Here is a 23092-nt window from a genome sequence, read left to right as displayed (position 1 = left end):
GCAGCGCGTTTGCACATGTATGCTTACACACACACACCCGCTCATGCACAGAAGTGAACATTATTTGTTATTGTTGTTTTAAAGCAGAGCAGAGGGCAGGGTCTAGCTCAGTTGTAGAACATATGCTTGTCAATGGGTGTGGCCCACTGCTGGGTTCTGCTTCTTGTGCAGGATAGCCTTGGCACTGCCCACATGTGACTATTATTAACATCACTGAAACATGATTAGATGAGTTAAGATGATGAGTTTCAAGTTAGTTTTTTGCCACAATAAAAAGGTTACCACAAAATCATGTATGTAGTTACATAACCATACTAATTTGTGTCCTTCATAAAAAGCATGCAAATAAGGACATAGTACCTGAATTCTGATGTTGATAGAATATACATTATGACTGTTAATAAATATTCACTGTTATTTTTAACATTCAAAACACCTGTATACATAATATATTAATTTATTAGAAACTAATCAATAAGTATTGTATTTGTTTCTTATGGGGCTCAAGATGCTCATCTAGGCAGGCTTTAATAAACAGCCCAGTGGCTGTTACAGTAGTTAAGTGTAGTAGCATGTTTGTGACCTATACTAAGGCAGACTGTTAGTAACTGATCATGTGTATTTAAGTATGTAGTTTGTGCATGTACACTTAAGTGAGTGCATGTCGCTGAGAAGTCCAGAGGCATTGTAGCCCTCAGGATCTGGGGTTATAGACAGTTGTGAGGTGTTTGATGTGGGTGCTGGGAGCCAAACTAAGGCCCATCTAGAAATGGAATATGTTGTCTTTTTTTTTTTTTAATTATTAAATTATTGTGTGTGGGTATTTTAGCCATGCATATGTCTGTACACTACACCCTGCCTGATGTTCTAACCTGCCTTGGAACTGGAATTACAGACCATTATTTAATTAAAATTACCTTTATTTTATGTGCATGAATGTTTTGACTACATGTGTATCTCTGTACTATATGTGTGAAATGTCCCAAGAAAGGGTTTCAGATAACCTGAAACTTATAGATTGTTGTGAGCTGACATGTGGGTTCTGGGAACTGAACCCAAGTCTTCTGTAGCCAGTAATCTTAACCATTCAATCATCTTTAGCCCCCTGTTGTTGGTTTGTTTTCCAAGATAGTGTCTCACTCTATATCCGAGGCCGGCCTAGAACTTGCTTTCTAGACCATACCGGCCTCTGCCTCTCATTTTTGAGTGCTGGAATTATGAGGCATGAACCTCCGTATCTCAGACCTATCTTTGCTATTTACTGTGTTAGTTGGAAATCTTAGTTTGGTTTGGTTTGCTTTGGTTTTCTTCTCCTCCTCCTCCTCTCCTCTTCTTCTTCTTCCTTCTCCTCTTCCTCTTCTTTTTCTTCTTCCTTCTCCTCCTCTCTCCTTTCTTTTTTTTTCTTTCTGGGTTTTTGAGGCAGGGCTTTTTTTTTGTGTAGCCGTAGCTCTCCTGGACTTGCTTTATAAACCATACTGGTCTGGAACTCACAGAGGTCTGCCTCTGCTTCTTGAGTGCTAGGATTAAAGGTGAGCACTACCACCCAGCTGTTTGTGGTTTTTTTTCAAGACATAGTCTCACTATGTAGTTCTAGCTGTCCTGAAACTTACCAGTGGACCAGGCTGGCCTTGAACTCACAGAGCTCTACCTACCTCTGCCTCTCCCATGCTAGGATTAGTGGCATGGACCACAATACCCAGTTATTATATATACTCTGTACCTGCCCATGTGTATGCATATATTAAATTGAGATTCTGCACATGAGAGAAAACATGGAATGCTTGTCTTTGAGTTTGCTTACTATAGTGTTCTCCATTTCCTACAGATGCCATGCTTTTATTTTTTTCTTTACATACCACTTCTTTTATCCAGTCACCTAATAGATGTCTAGGCTGGTACCATATTTTCACTGTTGTGAATAGTATAGCCATAAACATGGGTGTGGAAATACCTTTGTGTGCTTGGGTTTTGTTTTTTTTCTTTGTTTTTCAAGACAGGGTCTCTCTGTGTTAGCCTTGGCTATTCTGGACTCGCTTCGTAGACAGGATTAAAGGCATGTGCCACCACGCCCAGCTGCTTGGGGTTCTTCAAATACATAACCAGCGGTGGTATAGCTGGGTCACATTGTAGGTGTCTATTGGTCTTTTAGGAAAGGGCTCTAGCTTTCATAGTGGCTACACTTCTCTTTGTAAGTATAAAGTATTTACAGTTTGCCTGTTTATACTTCATAGGAAGGCTGAAGTTACGTTGGATGGAGTTTGGCCGACAGATAAAACATCTCGGTGTTTAATAAAGAGTCCAGATCGACTTGCTGATATCAACTATGAGGGGAGATTGGAAGCAGTCTCAAGAAAGCAGGGGGCCCAGTTCAAGGAGTACCGACCTGAAACTGGTTCTTGGGTGTTTAAGGTATAGTTACTTAACCCAGTTCTAATTTTTGAAGTCACAAAATGAACTCATCAGAAATCTTTGTCTCATTATAAAGTAGATCTTTCTTAAAAGTTGATGTATTGGGTGGGGGTGGGGGTATCAGTGTCAGGTGTCTTCCTCTTGCTTTTTAAAGTTTATGTATTTATGTTTGAGGCATCGTCTCACTGAGGCAACCTTGCCTGTCCTGCAGCTCAATTCATAGAATAGGCTATCCTTGAACTCAGAGAGCTGCCTGCTTCGCTCTCAACCTTAGCATTAAAGGCATTCTGCATCCCACTCAGCTTACTGTTTGGAACAGTCTCTCACTGAACCTGGAGCTCTCTAATTCAGAACACTGGCTGGCTAGCTAGCTCTGAGAACCCAAAACTGCCCTTGCCTCACCAAGGTTGGGATTGTAATTGTGGTGGCCTGTGTGTCTGCACAACAGAAGAGGGCATCAGATCCCATTATAGATGGTTAAGACCTACCATGTGGTTGCTGGGGATTGAATGCAGGACATCTGGAAGAGCAACAAATACTCTTAACCATTGAGCCATCTCTCCAGTCCCCACCCCTATTTTTTTTCTGATTTATTCTTGTTCATTTTATGTGGGTGAGTGTTTTTCATGCATATCTGTGAATCACATGAGTGCGTGGTGCCCAAAGAGGTGGTGAGCCTCATGTGGGTGCTGGGAATCAAACCCAGGTTATTTGCAGCTACAAGTGCTCTTAACCACTGGGCCAGCTCTTTGGTCTGGGGTGGTTATATTTTAAGTCTCATTTTAGACATGTTTTTTGTTGTTTTTTTTTTTTTTTTTCAAGACAATGTTTCTCTGTTATGCCTTGGCTGTCCTGGAACTCACTTTGTAGACCTGGTTGGCCTTGAACTCAAGTGCCTTACTGCTAATGGGACTATCACTGTGTACCATCATGCCCAGCTTATTGTAATATATATTATATTACATATATTCATTTAATTTTGAGGAGCTTATGTGCACTGAATGCTGTAATAATCATAGAAAACTAATACACTAATACTTAGTTAATATTTTGTTTGATATTAATTATTTAAAATTTATTTATTTCTGTGCACTGTGCCTTTGGAAGCCAGAATAGGGCATTGGGTCCCCTGGAATTAGAATTACAGACAGTTATGAGCTGCCATGTGGGTCCTCCAGAAGAGCAACCAGTACTTTGAACTGCTGAGCTATCTCTCCAGCCCCTGTTTTGACTATTTTAATATCTCTCCCTTTGTCTTTTTTCAAAGGTAGATATTATAGAAATATTTGAATAGAAAAAACACTGTAAAAAATTGACTTTGGGATGGGATAGCTATTGAGATGTAATATGAATAAATTAATAAAATTAAATTTTAAAAAAATTGACTTTGCTGGGTTTCTTTTTTTCTTAGGTCTCCCATTTTTCGAAATACGGCCTTCAGGATTCTGATGAAGAGGATGAAGAGCACCCACCCAAAGCTACGTCAAAGAAGTTGAAGACTGCCCCTTTGCCTCCCGCAGGCCAGGCAACCCCATTCCAGATGACTCTTAATGGCAAACCTGCACCTCCACCGCAGGTAGAGAAGGGCAGTGAACTTGAGTGGAGCTGTGATACAGAAGTCAAAGCAGTCAGTCAGCTTTACAGCTGTACACCCCTTGGCACTAAGGACAAGGGAGGGCACAGTGGTGCGGGCTGCCGTTTTTTACTCAAGATTTAAAGAATTTTTTTTGCTGTTTGGATAATTCTTCAGATTGTAATTTTCAATTTCTCTCATTTGGACTTTTAATATTTTTGATCAGTGATCACCTTGAGATAAGATTCTGCTTGTGCGGGTTTGATGCAAAGTAAATCCTTTTCTTAATGATTTCATGATGTACAGTCTGATCTTGTTCTTTTACCTGCATCGCTTTTTAAAAGTCAGATTAGCTTTCTACAAGAGTTTAAATCCGTTTTCTGAAGTTGTTTGCTTATACTTCAGGTAAACTCGTAATACTGTATTTTAATAATCTTTATGAAAACATAATTTTAAAAATCAAGTAAATTATTTAACTTGAAAAGAATCTGGACTACATTTCTTATTACAATTATGTGTCTAATGTTCCTTTTCAGTATTGTTAAACCAATATAAACCTTTAGTCCTTATGGGGAAAGGTTTGTAAATTTAATATCAGGTTGTTTCTTTGAATGACTACGGCTAAAGAGATTTACTTTAATTTGAATGTTTATGTTCAATCAAGTTAAAGCGATTTTTTAACTTACTGTCACAGTCCTTTGAAGAAAACTTGGCTTGTGGGATTTTGTAAAACACCCTCTACCTCTCAGCTGCTAAAAGCAGAATCTTTGGCATTTTCCATGCTACAATTCCTTTGGCTGCTCAAATGCGTGCGTGCGTGCGTGCGTGTGTGTGTGTGTGAGTTTTAATAATTTCTGGAGAGGCACTTCCTAGAGAATCTTGTTTATGTTCATGTTTGTGTGTACAGGGTAAGAGGGGAGGAAGGGATGATAAATGTGCAAGTTGGAAAAATTGACAGACAGAATATAGGGAGCAGGGTACTATGTGGTTTCAAGAAATTGATGGATAGTGAGCAGAAATGAGAAGCAGACATGTTTTGTTATGTGCATCATGAAGACTTTGCTTGTGTTAGACAGTGACATGACATTCTGCAGCAGCCCTTCCTGTTCCCTGGTGACATTTTGAGAGAAATAGATAGTGCCAATGGCTAATTCTTAGTATTAGTTGCTAGGATCCTTTGCTTTGCTTGGCACAGGGAGACATGTAAACAGATGGTACTTTCTTTTCATTCTTTGAGTCAAACTTGTTATCACATTGCTGCCTTCTTCTTTGAGAGGCTGATTTCCATAAAGTGCTCCTGAAGTCTGATGGAGGGGAAAGCACAGGGGGGCGGGCAGGGAGGAGAGAATATCACAGAATAACTCAGACTGTAACGAAAAGGAGACAGAAGATTGTAATTTCTTGAGCTGTTTAGAGAAGTTTGTATTTTATTTTAAGAGTCACATTTCTACAACACTGCTTTTGATCATCCTGTAGTCTCAGTTCTGTGTTTCCAGGTGGTCTATAAGCCTTGCCTTTGCTCCTAAAAACATTTTTCTATGATCTTCTAAAACTTTTAGGTGAGAAAAAATGTTGGCGCAAAAGCCTTTGTTGCAGCTAAATTAAGGCTACTGTGGGAATACTTTCTGTGGGTTAGGTTTTGTTTTGCTTTGTTTGTTGTTGGGGTTTTTGTTGTTGTTGGTGGTGGTTTGTTTGCTTCGTTTTTCCAGACAGGGCTTCTCTGTGTAGCCTTGCCTGTCCTACACTAACTTTGTAGACCAGGCTGGCCTCGAGCTCACATTGATCCACCTGCCTCTGCCTTTTGAATGCTGGGATTAAAAGCATGCCACCACGCTGGCTTTTTTTTTTTTTTTACCTGACTTATTTATTTATACAGTATTCTGCCTGTAAGCCAGAAGATCTCATTATAGATGGCTATAAGCCACCATGTGATTGCTGGGAATTGAACTCAGGACCTTTGGAGGAAAGGCCAGTGCTCTTATCCTCTGAACCATCTCTCCAGCCCTTTTTTCCTTGTAGTTTTTTAAGATTTATTTATTTATTATTATGTATACAGTGCTCTGTTTGCATGTACTCCTACAAGCCAGAAGAGGGTACCATATCACATTACAGATGGTTATGAGCCACCATGTGGTTGCTGGGAATTGAACTCAGGACCTTTGGAAGAGCAGGCGGCGCTCTTAACCACTGAGCCATCTCTCCAGCCCCTTTTCCCTGTAGTTTTATTAGTTTTAAGCTCCTGGAGAACAGCCGGCGCCATGGTGAAAAACTGTAATCCCAGCACTTGAGGAGGCGGAGGCAGGTAGATTTCGGTGAGTTCCAGGCCGGCCTGGTCTGAGTCCAAGACAGAGAAATCCTGTCTCAAGAAAAAACAAAAACAAAAAAACAAAGTCTGGAGCACTTTACTTCTTAGATTAGCCATCACTTCAGATCTGTGGATCTTCCATTAGGTTCCCACATACTTTTTTAATAATTCTCCCCAGCTGATGGGGATATATTGGCAAATTTTGAAACTTGAAAGATTTGATACCTTTGACACTCTGGTACGTGTAGATGCAGCTTTTACCCCAACCTTGTAATTGAAATGAACCTAAATTCAGTAACAGTCATGCTTGCTCAGAATCCTCATGTTCTGCCAGTAAACTCAAAGAATGGTGGAAAATTAAGTTTTTCTTTTTTATATGTATGAGTATTTTGTCTGCATGTTTATGTGTGTACCCGTTGCATTTCTGGTGCCTACTCAAGTTAGAAGAGAACATCAGATCCCCTGGAACTTGTGTTATGGATGGTTATGAGCCACCATGTCAGTATTGGAAACCAAACCTGGGTCTTCTGAAGAGCACCAAGTGCTTTTAGCTGCTAAGCCTTCTCTCCAACCCCAGTTTTAAAAGTTTTTTTTTTTTCCAGGTAAAAAGTTGTCATTTAGGAGATAAGATTTATGTATGCTGTGACTTGAAATAAAGAGAAACTATCCTAAAATGACCCAGTTATTAACTGTGTGTGTGTGTGTGTGTGTGTGTGTGTGTGTGTGTGTGTATGTGTGAATGTTTGGTTATATAGCCATAATTTCATTTCAGATATTAGGCGTGTTGATTTTCTTAAATTAATTTAAATAATTAACCCTTACCCTTCATGGAGAACCATCCTTTAGTGTAAATGTTCAAAACATGAACCTTTGAAACCCTTCCATGTAATTTTGGGAAGGGGGCTTTCGAGACAGAGTTTCTCTGTGTAGCCTTTACTGTCCTGGAACTCACATTGATCACCTACCTCTGCCTCCTGAGTGCTGGGATTGAAGATACACAGCAGATATGCAGATATGCCCGATTTTATTTTATTTTTCATTTAAGAACATGTTAACAGCCAAACTGATGGCGCAGTCCTTTAATCCTAGTACTTGGGAGGCAGAGGCAGATGGATCTCTGTGAATTCGAGGCCAGCCTGGTCTACAGAGTGACCTGGTCTACAAAGTGAATCCAAGACAGCCAGAGTTCTGTTATACAGAGAAACCCTGTCTTTTAAAAGAAAAGACCAAAACCAAAACAAAAAAACCCCACACCATGAGTTATCTTCCATTTCCTCAGACTTAAGAAAGTGTATATTTAACGCCGGGTGGTGATGGTGCACGCCTTTAATCCCAGCACTCAGGAGACAGAGGCAGGCGGATCTCTGTGAGTTCAAGGCCAGCCTGGTCTACAAAGTGAGTCCAGGACAGGCAGGCTACACAGAGAAACCTTGTCTCGAAAAACCAAAAAAAAAAAAAAAAAAAAAAAAAGTGTATGTTTAAAACACAGTATTGGTTGAATGTAGTTTTTTTTTTTCGAGACAGGGTTTCTCTGTGTAGCCTTGGCTGACCTGGACTTGCTTTGTAGACCAAGCTGACCCCAAACTCAAAGGTCAGCCTGCCTCTGCCTCCAGAGTGCTGGGATTAAAGACGTGCGCCACCACACCCAGCTGAATGTAGACCATTTTGAGTGTAAAAATAAGCCTTTTTGGAAGGTTTTCAGTTATGAACCATATCCTCAGTTTTCAGGTTTTTTGCTTTACCAATACTTTCTATAAGTAGTATTTATAATGCATTGTGCTTGTATTTAGAAAGAAGCCAATGGCTGGCCGGTGGTGGCGCACGCCTTTAATCCTAGCACTTGGGAGGCAGAGGCAGGCAGAGTGATGTATTTTCAAGGCCAGCCTGGTCTACAAAGCAAGTCCAGGACAGCCAAGGCTAACACAGAGAGACCGTCTCTGTCTCCAAAAACCAAAAAAAAAAAAAGGTTCTGAGTTCAATTTCCAGCAACCACATGGTAGCTCACCACTGTCTACAATGACATCTCTTGCCCACATGTGAGCAGAATACTGTATAAATAATAAAATCTTAAAAAATAAAATAAAATAAATTCTTAAAAACAGAAAATGATGATGCCTAGTCAACTTTCCTGTAAATACCTTTCATTCCCAGACACCTCTTGGGAGTTCTTTTTCCCCCCACTCTCCTTGGTTTATAACTTTTTTATTCTGAAAACTGGCTTAGAAAATACATCTAGCCTGCTAACATTTGAAAAGATTTATTTTAGGTTAGGTTTGCCATCTAGCTTTAATGACTGTGTGAAGATGGATGATAGAAATGTTGAGCACTCTTCTTAAATGCATGTCCTGGCTCCCCTTCACCCCTTTGTCTAATCTTGTCCTCTTACAGCAGCTGCTTTTCTCCTGGGTGCCAGCTGCTGCATTAGGTAGAAAACACAAAGCATGTGTTCTTTGAAGTAGTTAGTTGATGTTCATGTTTCTAGGTACAGAAAACTGTAAACCATAATTCCTGTTTTCAAGCCTTGACTGCCTGGTGACCAAACATATGTAATAAATGATAATAAAATTTGATACATAGTGTTAATGATTTTCTGTTTTTTGAGACCGGATTTCTCTGTGTGGCATTGGCTGTCCTGGATTCACTTTGAACGCAGAGATGTGCCTGCTTCTGCCTCCCAGAGTGCTAGGATTACAGGCATGCACCACTACGCCCTGCTGATACATAGTGTTAAATAGGAGGAACTGGGTACCATGGAAGTCAAAACCAGTATGGTACCCTACAGATAGAATGGGGAGGAGCATCATTAAATTTGTGAAAGGGAGTGCTGGGTGAGGGTGTGGCTCAGCTTGGCGTGTGCTTGGCATGCACAAGGCTCTTAGTTCCAGCCCCAGTACCACATTAAAGACTTGGTGCCTCAAGCCTTTAATACTAGCACTTGGGACACAAATAAGCGGATCTTTATGAGTTTGAAGCTGGATTAGTCTACATGGTGAGTTTCAGGGCAGTCAGGACTACATAGTGAGACCCTGTCCAAAAAAGTGAACATACTAAGAAACGTACGGGATGAAAGTTTTCCCATAATTTTTAGCATGAGGGCATTATTCCAGGGTTCTTACTAGTCCCACTGCTTTACCACTGAGTTTCCAGGATTTTAAAGAATAGAAGTAGTTCGATGCACATCCTTTGTTCAAACCCATCTGTTTCCCTGACAATGTTAGGAGTCTGCTGACCCACTGAGCTTGCTTTAGGAATGTTATCTAGCTTTATTAAAGCAGCTTTTGCGCAATGTCTACAACTTAAGTAGCAATATACCCTGTACCTTAGCTGCTCAATTTTTTTTTTTTGTACTTGTTCATAAGGTCAATCTTTTAGTAAGGATATTTGTTAGAGGAACGCAGGATAGCCATAGTAAGTGTCCACTTGAAATAATTGAACATGTTTAAAATAGTTGGCATTTTTGTACAAATAGATCATGAAAACTTCCCTTTTTAAAAAAAAACGTATTATTTATACAGTGCTCTGCCCGCATATGTGCTTGCACGCCAGAAGAGTGCACCAGATCACATTGTAGATGGTTGTGAGCCGCCATGTGGTTGCTGAAAATTGAACTCAGGACCTTTAGAATAACAGACAGTGTTCTTAACTTCTGAGCCATCTATCCAGCCTTCATGAAAACGTTTTTTTTTTAAATGTATATAATGTTCTGCCTGTATGTGTGCCTGCCTGCCAGAAGAGGGAGCCAGATCTCGTAGATGGTTGGGAGCCACCATGTGGTGGCTGGGAATTGAACTCAGGACCTCTGGAAGAGCAAACAGTGCTCTTAACCTCTGAACCATCTCTTCCAGCCCCATGAAAACTTTTTTTTAACCAAGTGCAGTATCATCTTAACTGTAATGCCTCAGTACTAGGGAGGTTGAGACAGCAGGGTGTGTATTAAAGGACAGCAAGGCATACATAGTGAGGTATTGTCTCCAAAATAAAGGTGCAAAACTTTAAATGTTTTTATTTATAGACATTTGTCCTGCTTCTATGTCTGTGTACCATGTGTATGCATTACCCTCCGAGGCCAGAAGAAAGCATTGGATCCGTTGGGGACTTTGAGTTGTAGGCCATTGTTAGCTGTCATGTGGGTGCTGAGACTCAAACCTGAGTCCTCTTGTAAGATCGGCCAGTGTACTAACCCCTGAGCCATAGCTCCAGCCCCTGAAATTTTTATTTTTATAGTGACATTGAAATCCTGTTGTTTTTTTTTTTTTAAGTTTTTTTTAAACTATATAACAGCATCCATTTAAAATGTAGCATAAAATAGGACTCTCAAGAAAAATCAGTCATTATGCAGGGGGAATATATGTTAGAGGTTGATAGAAGAAATAGTTGATAGTACCTTTTTTCTTGAAAATGTTTTATGACTCGTTGCAATCATTGGTTAACACCTTATAGATTCTATGTGTTTAAGACATGACATAACAAATTTGTATTAAACTAGTTTATAGTGTACTTCCATTTTATAAGCATTAGCCTTTTACTGTAAGGTGGTGGGTGTACGTGCGTGCATATGTGTAGAAACTCAGGGTTGATAATGGTGGCTTCCTCTACCACTGTCTACCTTACATCTTTGAGAAAAGGGTTTCTCACTGAGCCTGGAGCTAACCATTTGGCTAGTATAGCTGGCCAGCAAGCTCCAAAGAGCCTCCTGCTTGTGCCCCGCAATGATTGACTCTTACATTGGTGCTGGGGATCTAAACTTAGGTTCTTGCACCATAATTAATGAGCCTAGACTATCATTAACTCTCTGTCATGATTACATCTTTAAAGTTGCTTTATAAATGTAAATATAACTTGATTTTTTTTTAAAACAAAGAGTATTCCCAGATTGGGATTGCCCATGATACTATTATAGTTCATCCTTCTAGGGAAACTTCCTCATATTTTACATAAAACTACACATAAAAGCACAGCTGATTCTAGTGACCCGGATTAAATTCCAAAACCAAAACTATTAACTAAAAACTTATTTATAGCCAGGTAATAGTGGTTCACACCTTTAATCCCAGTACTTAGAAGGCAGAAGCAGACAGATCTCAAGAGTTTGAGGCCAGCCTCTTCTACATAGTGAGTTCCACGACACCCAGGGCTACACTCTGTCTCAAAAAACTAACAAAACAGAATGTAAAACTTAGGGCTGGAGAGACCCAGATTTCAGGTCCTAATGCCTACATAGTGGCTCATAGCCATCTGTCACTCCAGGCCCAGGAAATCTAAGCTGTCTTCTAACCTCTTCTAGCACCAGACACACAAGGGTACATTTACACACATGCAAGCAAAACAAACAAGAAAATGGCTAAGAATATAATTTGGGAGAATGCCTATCTAACACGCCTTATAATCGTGCCTTTTTTCTCTTCTCAATCACTTCCAACTACAAGACATTGAGAAGGCAGATTGACCCTGTGTAAATCAGGAAATTATAGTTGCTAGTGAAGACCACTGCTTGGGTGTTAACTCAGATACTCAACCCTGGCTCATGAAGTTCCAAAATGAACCATTTTGTTAAATTCTGCTTTCATCTCTTTCAACATGCAGAATATAATACTTCTATATCATATTCCAAGCAAAATTAATCCACCATTACCGTTTGTCTTCTTTTAATTTTGCTTCTGTTTTTTGCTGTCTGCAGAGCCAGAGCCCAGAAGTGGAACAGTTAGGAAGAGTGGTGGAGCTGGACAGCGACATGGTGGATATCACCCAGGAGCCAGTTTTGGAATCTGTGTTGGAAGAGAGCGTGCCTGAGGATCAGGAGCCTGTGTCTGCGTCAACACACATTGCGTCTTCACTGGGGATTAATCCGCATGTTTTACAGGTGAAGCTCTGGCCCACCCTTACTGTGGCAGGAAGCCACCCAAGTATCTAATCTCTTAAGACTTCACTTAAGACAATTGAGAGTTCATTATAATGAAAAAGGAAAAAGAAATAGGTTAATGTCACAGGCTTCATTTTCCTGTTCAGTTTGGAAACCTTACATTGATGGTGAGAAGGCAGTCTCTGTGTTTTCTCAGCCAAGCTTTGTACCTTCATTACCCTGACTTTACACAAGTCATTTAATAACTATTTAGCACTAAGTTCGCTTAAAGTCCACTTTGTTTACTTTATAGAGTAATTTTGAGGTTTCAAGCTTAGAAATTCTAGAAGTATGGTAAATATGTGTTTAATCTCTTTCCCGCTTCCTCTAGCTGCAACCTTTTTGTTTAGCCTTTGGCTTATGTTTGACTTTAAAATCATTTACTCAGCAAATAAGTATCCGCTGTGTGCAGGACCCGGTCAGACACAATGACTGCACAGAAGAGCATCACATGGCTTCAGTCCTTCAGGCACATGCAGTGTGGTGGCGTGGTTACAAAAAGGTTATACTTGTTCTTGGCACAGGGTTTAGAACAAACAGTATTTTTTGGTTCATATTAGCTGCATTTTTCTTTTACGGTCTTTCATTTGTGACAAATAGTCATTTGATAGATACTGCCTTTTTTTAGATCATGAAAGCATCATTGCTTGTTGATGAAGAAGACGTAGATGCCGTGGATCAACGCTTCGGTCACTTCCCTTCCAAAGGAGATACTATTCAAGAAATTTGTTCTCCTAGACTCCCCATTTCAGCTTCCCATTCATCAAAATCCCGCTCAATAGGTACAGTGTAAAATGTGCTGTTTTCAAGAAAACGGTCAAGTTAGAACCTACCTTTTTTTTTTTTTCTCTCTTCTCGAGACAGGGTTTCTCTGTGTAGGCCTGCCTATCCTGGACTCACTTTGTAGACTAGGCTGGTCTCAAACTCACAGAGATCTACCTGCCTCTGCCTCCCCAATGCTGGGATTAAAGGCATGCATGCTTTTACACCTGGCTTTGTTTTTTGTTTTTCAAGACTGGGCTTTTCTGTGTAGCCCTAGCTGTCCTACATAGAAGTTTTAGGGCTTCTGCTAGAGAAATTGATTCCGCTTAGTAGGAGCTAGAGCCAGGCATGGTGGTGCACAGCTTTATTTAATCGCAGCCCTCAAGAGGCAGGCAGATCTCACTGAATTTGAGACCAGCCTGGTCTATAAGTGAGTCCAGGACAGCCAGGGTTACACAGAGAAACCTTATCTCGAAAAAACAAAACAACAAAAATAAAACAAAAGGTGGCCCGGCATAGTGGTGCTAGCCTGTAATCCCAGGACTTGGGAGGCAGAGGCAGGCGGATCTCTGGGTTTGAGGCCAGCCAAGTCTACAAATCAAGTCCAGACAGCCAGGACTACAAGAGAAACTTTCAAAACAAAACAAAACAAAACCAACAGGCATGATTTATTTTTAACACCTGATATACTCTGTTCCAGTTCCAAGGGACCTGACACCTTCTGGCTTCCCTAGCCACCAGGTACACACATGGTGCACAAACAGTACATTTAAAACTCATACATACACATTAAATAATTTTGTTGAAAAAAATAATAAGTGGGTCAGTGAAGTGACTTAGCAGAAAAGTGTTTGCTGCTTGATTTGGAAACCACATGGTGGAAGGAGAAAAATGACTCCCTGAGATTGTTCACTATGGTACATGCATGCCACCCACGTGCACATACACACCAAAAAAAAAAAAAAGTTTTAAAAAAGTGAAAGTCCTGACAAGGGCAAGTTTTTAAGTATTTCTGTATGAAGAGAACACTTGTGTGTGTGGATTACATGTTCAGCTCTAAACACTGCAGTACTTAGACTGTTCCGTTAAGGTACCGTGTTCCTTTTATTTAGTCCTTACAGTGTCTTACTGCTTTCTAGGAGTAAACATTTTTCACTGATAGTAAACTTCAAGTTTCTACTTTTTCCTAAACCTTTGAAAAATTCCTGTGTAGTAATTACATATTAGATTTAAAGCTTTTCCTAGTAGGATTGCAGAGTACTGGGCTGGGTAGATGGTTGCTTAGCAGTTAAGAAAGCTGATTGCTGATTCTCAGCATCCTCATTGGATCCTCAACACTTATCAGTAACTCAGTCCATGGTATACAGTGCCCTCTTCTGGCCTCCTCAGATACTGCATGCAAATGTTGCTCAGTTGCGTGTATGCAATTGTAATTTCAAAATACTTTGAAAGCTAAAGAGCTATCACTGGAAAATTTGTTGTTTTATTAAAAACTAAATAGGGGCCAGCAGGAAGACTCAGCAGGTCAAAGATGCTTGGTAACCAGCTCGATGACCTAACTTTGATCCCTAGAACCCACATAGTGGATGGAGTAAACCAACTCCCCAAAGTTGTTTTCTTACCTTTATTTGTGTGCCATGGTGCACACACACATAAAAATAAAATTTGAAAATCAAATTTAAATGGTTGAGACAGATGGTAGCTCACATTTAATAGTCTCTGGCCTGTTGAATACAAGGCCAGCCTGAGATTTATAGCAAGATGCTATCTCTAAAACACACTAAATGTTTGCACTCATAATAAACTTGACTTTTAAAAATACTCTGTCTTGCTGGACGGTGATGGAGCATGCCTTTAATCCCAGCACTAGGGAGGCAGAGGCAGGTAGATTGCTGTGAGTTCAAGGCTAGCCTGGTCTACAAAGCAAGTCCAGGACAACCAAGGCTACGTCTTAGCTAGATTTGGTGGCTCACACCTGTGATCCCATCTTGGTCTCCAATGTAAATCCCAGCACTCAGGAGGCAGAGGCAGAAGCCAGCTTGGTCTACAAAGAGAGTTCCATGACAGCAGGCTTACACTGAGAAACAATGTCTCGAACAAACAAACCTACTTTATCTTAGGCTCTGTGTTGTGGGACCTGCCTTTAATCCTAATACTTAGGGCACTAGAGGAGGATTTTGAGTTTAGGGTAAGCCTGGCCCCTTAGCAATAGCTCATCTCAAAAGGAGAAATTATTTTAAATTTATGTATATGGATTTTTTTCCCTGCATGTATTTCTGTACCACTTCTGTGCCTGGTGACCACAGACACTGGGGGGAGTGGGGTGGCAAAGTGTATCAGATCACCTGGAATTGAGTTACAGACATTGTAAGCTGCAGCATATGTGTTGGGAATTGAGCACAGGTCATCTGGAAGAGCAGACTGTGTTCTTAACCTCTGAACCATCTCTCTACCCAAGAGAAAAAGATCCTTAGCTTATTAAAGCATCATTTAATAACATTTCATCAGATCTAGCACTGAGCATTGTAAGTAGGATCTTGAGTTTTGATCTGTGTGGATTGTTAAATAGTTTTGTTTCAGTTTTGGGGATTTTTGTGTTGTTGGGTTTTCTAGGTTGTTGAGTTGTTGGGTTTTTCTAGACAAGGTGTAGACTTGCAAGTATTTAAGGAAGTATATTTATTCATGCAAGTATATAATGTCCTTTAAATTTTTAGATTTATTTATTTTATGTTTAAGTGTGTTGTCTGCTTGTGTATATGTGTAAAAGTTGCTTGCAGAGACCAGAAGAGAGCATCAGATTCCTTGAAACTAAAGTTATGGATGGTTGTGAACCCCCATGTGGGTGCTGGGAACCAAACTCAGGTCCTCTGCAAGAACAAGGAATGCTTTTAACTGTTGAGCTGCCTTCTCTGCAGCCGCTATAATGTCCTTAGCATATCCTTCATTTCCTCACAGCCAGTTACTTTGCCCTTTTTTTTTTTTCTTCCTTGGTCTACAGATTTCACTAGTTAACTTTGTTCCCCAGATAGTTTTTCTTCTAATTCCATGTCATCAATACACAAATAATATCCAAAACCCAAAAATAAAATATGCAATATTTGTATTTCCAGGACTGATCTAATTCACTACATATAGTTATCTCCAGTTGCATTCATAATTTTAAAAATAGTTTTATTGCGTTTCAGTAAAGATATGACCCTTCATAACAGTTTCACCCAAGCTTATCATCAAGTCTTGCCACGTGATAGCTTTGTGGGTTTAGAAAGGTCACTTTTCTGAGCACAGATTCCTCACTTGTTTTTTTTAAATTAATTTTTACTTATTTTTGGGTTTTCAAGACAGGATTTCTCTGTGTATATACAGCTTTGGTTGTCCTGGAACTCACTACCACAGCCCACCTAGTTTCCTCACTTGTAAAGGTTGAGTGGTATGGTAATGTTTACTGATTAAGATTACTGAACAGTTAAATATACACATATAGTTTGTTTTAAATATGATTATTAACGTCATATTCTTCAAGAATTCTTGGGTATTTTTTCTTTATATAATCTTTAAAATGCTGCTTTGATTATGTGGCTGAGAAGGTACTTTTTGTGGACTGGAGAGGTGGAGCAGTGGTAGAGAGCTTGTACTGCTATAGAAGAAGACCCGTTTGATTCCCAGCACCCACATCAGGCAGCTCACAAATTCGTGTAATTCCAGTTCCAGGGTGATTGGACACCTGGCATCCATAGGCGTCTACAGTCATGTAGACATACATACACATAATTTAAAATAAAACCTCTTTTTTAAAGTAAATATTATGGCACACTCCTTGAATCCCAGCCTGGTCTGCAAAGTGAATTTCAAGGCAACCAGGGCTATACAGAAAAAAAACTTAATGGAGGGGAGGTGGGGAGAAGGGATAATTATTGTAGCCAGATATGGTGCACACTTTGACCCCAGCCCTCAGGAGGAAAAGTGTGGTAGGTCTCTGTTCTTCATAGTGAGTTCTAGGTCATAAGCTACATAGTGAGCATGTCTCAAAAAATAAGGCTGGGCAGTGGTGCTGTACACCTTTAATCGCAGTACTTGCCCGGCTGAGGCAGAATGAATTCCAGAACAGCCAGAACTGTTACACAGAGAACCCTGGCTCAAAAAAACAAGTAATTGCCAGACTTAGTAGTACGTGCCTTTAATCCCTGCACTCGGGAGGCAGAGGCAGGAGGATCGCTGCAGTCCAGGACAGCCAAGGCTAACACGGACAGACCCTGTCTCATAAGACAAAAACAAAACCAAGCAATTATTGTAAAATCTGACTGAATATCCTCATCCTTAGTGATTTTTATTATTATTGAAGGAACTATGATTTTAGCGTCTTTTCTTCGTTTCAGTTGGTGGTTTGCTGCAGTCAAAATTTGCAAGTGGAGCTTTTCTTTCACCAAGTGCCTCTGTGCAAGAATGTCGCACTCCCAAAACATCGTCTTTAATGAATGTCCCGTCCACTTCCCCCTGGTCTGTCCCTCTACCCCTGGCCACTGTGTTCACAGTGCCCAGCCCAGCTCCTGAGGCTCAGCTAAAAACAGTGGGAATACGCAGACAGCCAGGCCTAGTCCCTCTTGAAAAATCTGTTACATATGGCAAGGGGAAACTCTTGATGGACATGGCCCTGTTCATGGGACGCTCATTTCGGGTTGGTTGGGGCCCCAACTGGACTCTTGCTAACAGTGGAGAACAACTACATGGCTCTCGGGAACTGGAAAATCACCAGGTTGCCGATTCTATGGAGTACGGATTCCTGCCCAACCCAGGAGCTGTTAAATCGTAAGTTATGTTTCTTGATGCTTTGGGGGAGTGTCAGCATTGTAACTGAGGGCTGTTCTGTTATCAGGAAACCCAAGGTCAGCACCCTGCTTTTTGTTCTTTTTATATACATTTATTAGCCCAAGTCTGTCATGTATGTTGTGTGCACAGTATCATATATGTTCCTGTTTAGTCCCTACAACTAAGTCTTCTTGTAATTGCCAGATGTATTGAGTTCACACACAATATGTACAGTTTTATGTATTTTTTAATAATACAAGTGTGTATAATTTATTGTGGGTTAAATGAATATGACTTAATTTCTGAAGTTGATTTTGGAAAAATAAAGAGCATCATTGTCTTGAACCTCAGAAAAACACATTCTAAATTTAGTAATTGACTCTTGATTATGGTATTGTAATCTGTGGTTTTGGAGATTACTGTTATCAGTTTTAAAAATTGTACCAAAGTCAGATTGACTTTATGCGCATCTGAATTTAGAGCCCTTCTAGGCATAGTGGCACATATCTGTTGTAATCCAGCTCTCAAAACAGACAGCAGGCATCACAAGTTGGAGGCCACCCTGAGTTATATAGCAAGACCCTATCTTGCTAGAATACAGCCCAGTTGAGCAGTGCTTCCCTAGCATGCCTAAGACCCTGCTTCAGTCTCGAGCACTTCAGTTTAAGACACAAACAAAGGAATAAGTATTTCAGAATCTGGCCATGGGTGCTGTAATGTAGTCACTTGGGAGGTGAAGGCTAGAGAACCGGAAATTCATGATTTTTCTTGACTACATAGCAAATTTAGGGCTACATGAGACCTGTCTCAAACAAAATAGTGTGTATAAGTTTAGCTTCATAACCTCTGGCACCTAAGTGTATGTAAGGCAGGTCCTCTCCATGTAGCTTTTGCCTGTAGATTTTGTAATGTCCAAATAAGTGCTGCAGTAACTGCTGACTCCCATGCTTGCTCCCTGAGCTGTGCTCTGTTGCATTAAATTCATTGTTCTAGCTCACTTTCTGTCATTACTTACGCATGTGGTTTTTTGAGGATTTTTTTTGGTTTTGGCTTTTGGATTTTTTGGTTTGGTTTTTCAAGATAGCTTTGGCTGTCCTGGACTCGCTTTGTTTACCAGGCTGGCCTCGAACTCGCAGTGATCATCCACCTGCCTCCCAAGTGCTGGGATTAAAGGCGTGCACCACCATGCCCAGCTTTTTGGTTTTTGTTTGTATTTATGCATGACTGTATAGACATCAGCATTGGTCATTTGGAAATTATTGTTCACTGGCTTTATGTTGAAAAGATAAACAGTTCTTACTTTCTTAATAGACCTCATTAGTCTTTTTAAGATTTAAATACTAAGGCTATAAAGATGGCTAGGTAGCTAAGGGTATTTCCTACTCTTCGGAGGATCCAGGTTTGGTTCCCAGCACCCACACTGAGCAGCACACAGCCTCCTGTAACTCTCACTCCAGGGTGTCGGACACCTGCTTCTGGCCTCTGCAAACATCGTCTGCCCCTGACCACAACATACACTCATAACATTACATTAAAATACATTTTGAAAGATTATTTATAAACATAGATTTGGCTATGAGGGCTGTGAATATAGCTTAGTTGGTGGAGTGTTTGTATAATATGAATGAGGCCCTGGGTTCCATTCCCAGGACTGCATAAACCCAGGATGTGACCCATGCCTGTATTCTGTAATCCCATCACTTTGGGAAGATGAGAGATTCAGAGTTCTTTTTTGTTGTTGTTGTTTTTGTTTTTGTTTTTGTTTTTCGAGACAGGGTTTCTCTGTGTAGCCTTGGCCATCCTAGACTCACTTTGTACACCAGGTTGGCCTCGGAGATTCAGAGTTCTTAATTACATGTTCATGACCAGCCTGGGTTAAATAAAACCTTGTCTCAAAAAAACAAACATTACAGAGGAAATCTTTTTATTCTGTTGGAAGTGAGAAAAGAAGCAAAAGTTGGTTGTGAGAAAATTTCAGCTGTATATCTGTTTTCTGACTCATCTGTTGTTTTTTCTAGTCTATCTGAATCCCCATTCAAAGTTCATTTGGAAAAACTCGGCTTAAGACAAAGGAAGCTGGATGAAGACCTGCAGTTATACCAGATGCCTCTAGAGCTCAAATTAAAACACAGCACTGTCCATGTGGACGAGCTGTGTCCTCTCATTGTCCCCAATCCCGGGGTCTCAGTCATTCATGATTATGCAGATTGGGTTAAGGAGTCACCCAAAGAGTTACTGGAAGTACAAAGTGAGTATATACCATGCTCCTAACCTTGTCCTGGAGTCAGGTTAATAGTAGCAAGTGTTAGGTATTTCCTTATGAGTATCAGGTGACATTCCTGCAGCTCACCTGGTCCAAGAAGAAAGAAATTATGAGTTGCCATTTATAATCATTCTTATGCCTTGTAATATGTAAATACTTCCTCAAAAAATTATAGCTAGTCAAATCCCTTGGATTTTTGTAATTATATTTCTTCTATTTCAAACCAAGATAATTAACTATGTGCTTTGCAAGTCATCTTTATGGGAAGGGAAGTGTTTTTACTCTAAAATTGTATTGAATTAAATGCCTTTAGCTGGATTTTTAAAAGTAATAGAAACATAAGAATGAGTGAAAGGAAACCCTTTAACTGTTAAATGACAAAGACATTTAGTAACAATGATAGCAAATTTAGATTTATAGCCACCATTGTTAGTGTCAGATGTGCAGTTGTTATTTGGCATTTGCTAACTATATGTATGTATAAACATGCTTTTAAAATATAATTTCATTTTATTTGCATTGGTATTTGCCTCATGTGTGTCTGTGAGAGGGCGTCAGCTCCTGTGGAACTAGAGTTACAGACAGTTGTGAGCCGCCATGTGGGTGCCAGGAAGTCTAACGTGTTTTGCTTACCTGCAAATGCCCTAATCTTCAGTTTCCTGCGCTTGATTATATGGTTTTGCTAGCACCTGTTACTGAACAGCTGTCTTTTCTCCGATGCTTCGGCACCTTTATTAAGATGCACAGCAGACCTGACATTTGATGTGGATGTGTGTGTGTGTGTGTGTGTGTGTGTGTGTGTGTGTGTGTGTGTGTGTGTGTGTGTGTGTGTAAATATGTACTCAGGTCAGCATGCAGGACAACAGCCCCAGCAGTGGATGTATTTCTACCAGATGTCTCTGAGAAGGCAGAAAGCAAACCAGCAAAGAAAGCTGCTGCTGCTGTGGAGGAGGGAGGTGCAGATGGCAAAGGATTCCCAGCACCTACATGGAGGCTCACCACCATCTGTAACTCCATTCCCAAAGGAGCTAATGCCCTCTTTAGACCTAAGTAGGCACCAGGCACACACACACATGATAGACAGACAGATAGACAGACAGACAAAACACCCATGCACATAATTTTTTGGTTTTTCAAGACGGTTTCTCTGTGTAGCCTTGGCTGTCCTAGACTCGCTTTGTAGAGCAGGCTGGCCACAGAACTCACAGCGATCCACCTGCCTCTGCCTCCCTAGTGCTGGGATTAATGGCATGCACCACCGCAGCCCAGCTATTAAAAAAAAAATTTTTTTTAAAGCACTTTGTAGCAGAATTTCATCAAATTGGAATTCTTGACCATCACTAGTAATAGCCATAATTAAGCTAGGGAAGTTTGTTTAAAGGAGCATTGGGTTGTGTTTGTTATGTAAATATCACAGGTACATAGAATGAACAAATATACCTTACACCTGTGCAGCTAATAAGGCGAGATGAACAAGTTGGGAGTGGTGAGCCCGCCATCTTGAATGAGTGCTTTTGGTGTAGTAGCTGATGTGTTTTGCACCAGTTAGTGATGGGCTCTTAGGAGTTATTGCCAAACTTGTATCAGAGCATTGTTTTTTGTACTTCCTCAGTTGTGAAGCACTGGAGCCTGACGTGGACATTATGTGAGGCCCTGTGGGGCCACCTGAAGGAGCTTGACGGCCAGCTGGATGAGCCTACGGAGTACATTCAGATTCTGGAGCGAAGGAGAGCTTTTTCCCGCTGGCTGTCCCATACTGCTGCCCCACAGATTGAAGAGGAAGTCTCCTTAACCCGAAGAGACAGTCCCATAGAGGCTGTCTTCAGCTACCTCACGGGCAGTAGGATTAGTGAGGCCTGTTCTCTGGCCCAGCAGTCAGGTAAGAGGTGCACTCTTCAGTACCACTGCCTACTTCCTACACTCTGTGCTTACTCCTTAATTATAATTAGCCTTCTAGTGTATCCAAGGAAGATGCTTGGTTCCTCTATAGACCATTTCTTGTCCTTCTAAACAATTCTCTGGCAGTGGCTGCTCTTCTAGAGTTCCTGAGTTCAATTCCTAGCAACTACATGGTAGTTCATAACCATCTGTAATGTGATCTGATGCCCTCTTGTGGCCTGCAGGTGTACATGGAGGCAGAGCACTGTATAATTAATAAACAAACAAACAAATAAGTTGTGTTCATCTTGTTACATTGCATATGTAGTAAAATCAGAAAATACAGATAAATAGAAAATAATAGGACAAAATCGCCCATATTCTAAAACATAGGCATTCTAAACATTTCAGTGTGTGATCTATACTTAGATTGTTGTTCTTGTAATACATAAAGTATACACAAATTGTGCACACAAGGCAACATACATATGTAAATGGTTCAAGTGTTTTTTAGCGGTCTTGTTGCTGAGACAGGGTTTTCCTCTGTAGAGCAGTCTGGCCTCATTCTGCTTGCCTTTGCCTCTGCAGTGCTAGGATGAGGTGCATGTGCTGCTGCATCTGGCTGACTTAACTCTGTTTTACAAATGTGTGATACTTGCATAGGGGTCACCAGAAGGAGTAGAAAATCTGCTACACACTGTGTACCTTTTCAGGTTAAAGTACTTTGCAGATATTCTGTTCAAACAAAGCATCTGGCTTTTTTTTTTTTTTTAATTTATGTACTTATTTTAATGTAGAAGTGTTCTGTTTGCGTGCCAGAAGAGGGCATCAGATCTCTTTATAGATGGTCGTAAGCCACCATGTGGTTGCTGGGAATTGAACTCTCTGGAAGAGCAGCTGTGTTCTTTTTTGTTTGTTTGTTTTGGTTTTTTCCAAGACAGGGTTTCTCTGTGTAACCTTGGCTGTCCTGGACTCACTTGGTAGACCAGGCTGGCCTCCAACTCACAGTGATCCACCTGCCTCTGCCTCCCGAGTACTGGGATTAAAGGATTGCGCCACCGGCTATAACAGCCAGTGTTCTTAACGGCTGAGCCATCTCACCAACCCCAGGTATCAGCATTTTAACACTGATATCTTTCCTCCTGGAAGAAGATGGTAATAGCCTGTGTTTCATCAGTCCTTGGATCCTTAAACTCTTCA

The 23092-nt window shown here is 40.6% G+C and overlaps 1 protein-coding gene and 1 long non-coding RNA gene across 8 annotated transcripts in view; one reads left to right on the top strand and one right to left on the bottom strand.

The window, feature by feature from the left end:
• NUP98 (nucleoporin 98 and 96 precursor) overlaps window positions 1–23092 on the top strand; it is a gene marked incomplete at its 3' end in the record, with an annotated part of 88776 nt that overhangs the window by 51933 nt on the left and 13751 nt on the right. For 6 of the 7 annotated variants that reach the window (XM_084801682.1, XM_084801680.1, XM_084801681.1 and 3 more), the window contains 7 exons: window positions 2232–2409; window positions 3821–3985; window positions 11965–12147; window positions 12815–12968; window positions 17322–17751; window positions 19770–19999; window positions 21627–21893. In XM_084801682.1, the coding sequence (XP_084657808.1) occupies window positions 2232–2409; window positions 3821–3985; window positions 11965–12147; window positions 12815–12968; window positions 17322–17751; window positions 19770–19999; window positions 21627–21893 (1607 nt within the window). Of the gene's footprint in view, window positions 1–2231; window positions 2410–3820; window positions 3986–11964; window positions 12148–12814; window positions 12969–17321; window positions 17756–19769; window positions 20000–21626; window positions 21894–23092 lie in introns of those variants that run through there. The other variant, XM_084801683.1, reaches the window with a different exon arrangement.
• On the bottom strand, window positions 5821–11958 carry LOC311609208. Its single transcript, XR_014783319.1, has 2 exons — window positions 8220–11958; window positions 5821–7716 (listed from the first exon to the last, which is right to left on the bottom strand). It is a non-coding gene; the product is annotated as an uncharacterized lncRNA (long non-coding RNA).

The sequence above is a fragment of the Acomys minous genome (assembly GCF_964271855.1).
Source record: "Acomys minous genome assembly, chromosome: 2".
In the NCBI taxonomy this organism is placed as follows: Eukaryota; Metazoa; Chordata; class Mammalia; order Rodentia; family Muridae; genus Acomys; species Acomys minous.
The sequence above is the reverse complement of the archived record's forward strand: the minus strand, read 5'-3'. Positions and strand labels throughout refer to the sequence as shown.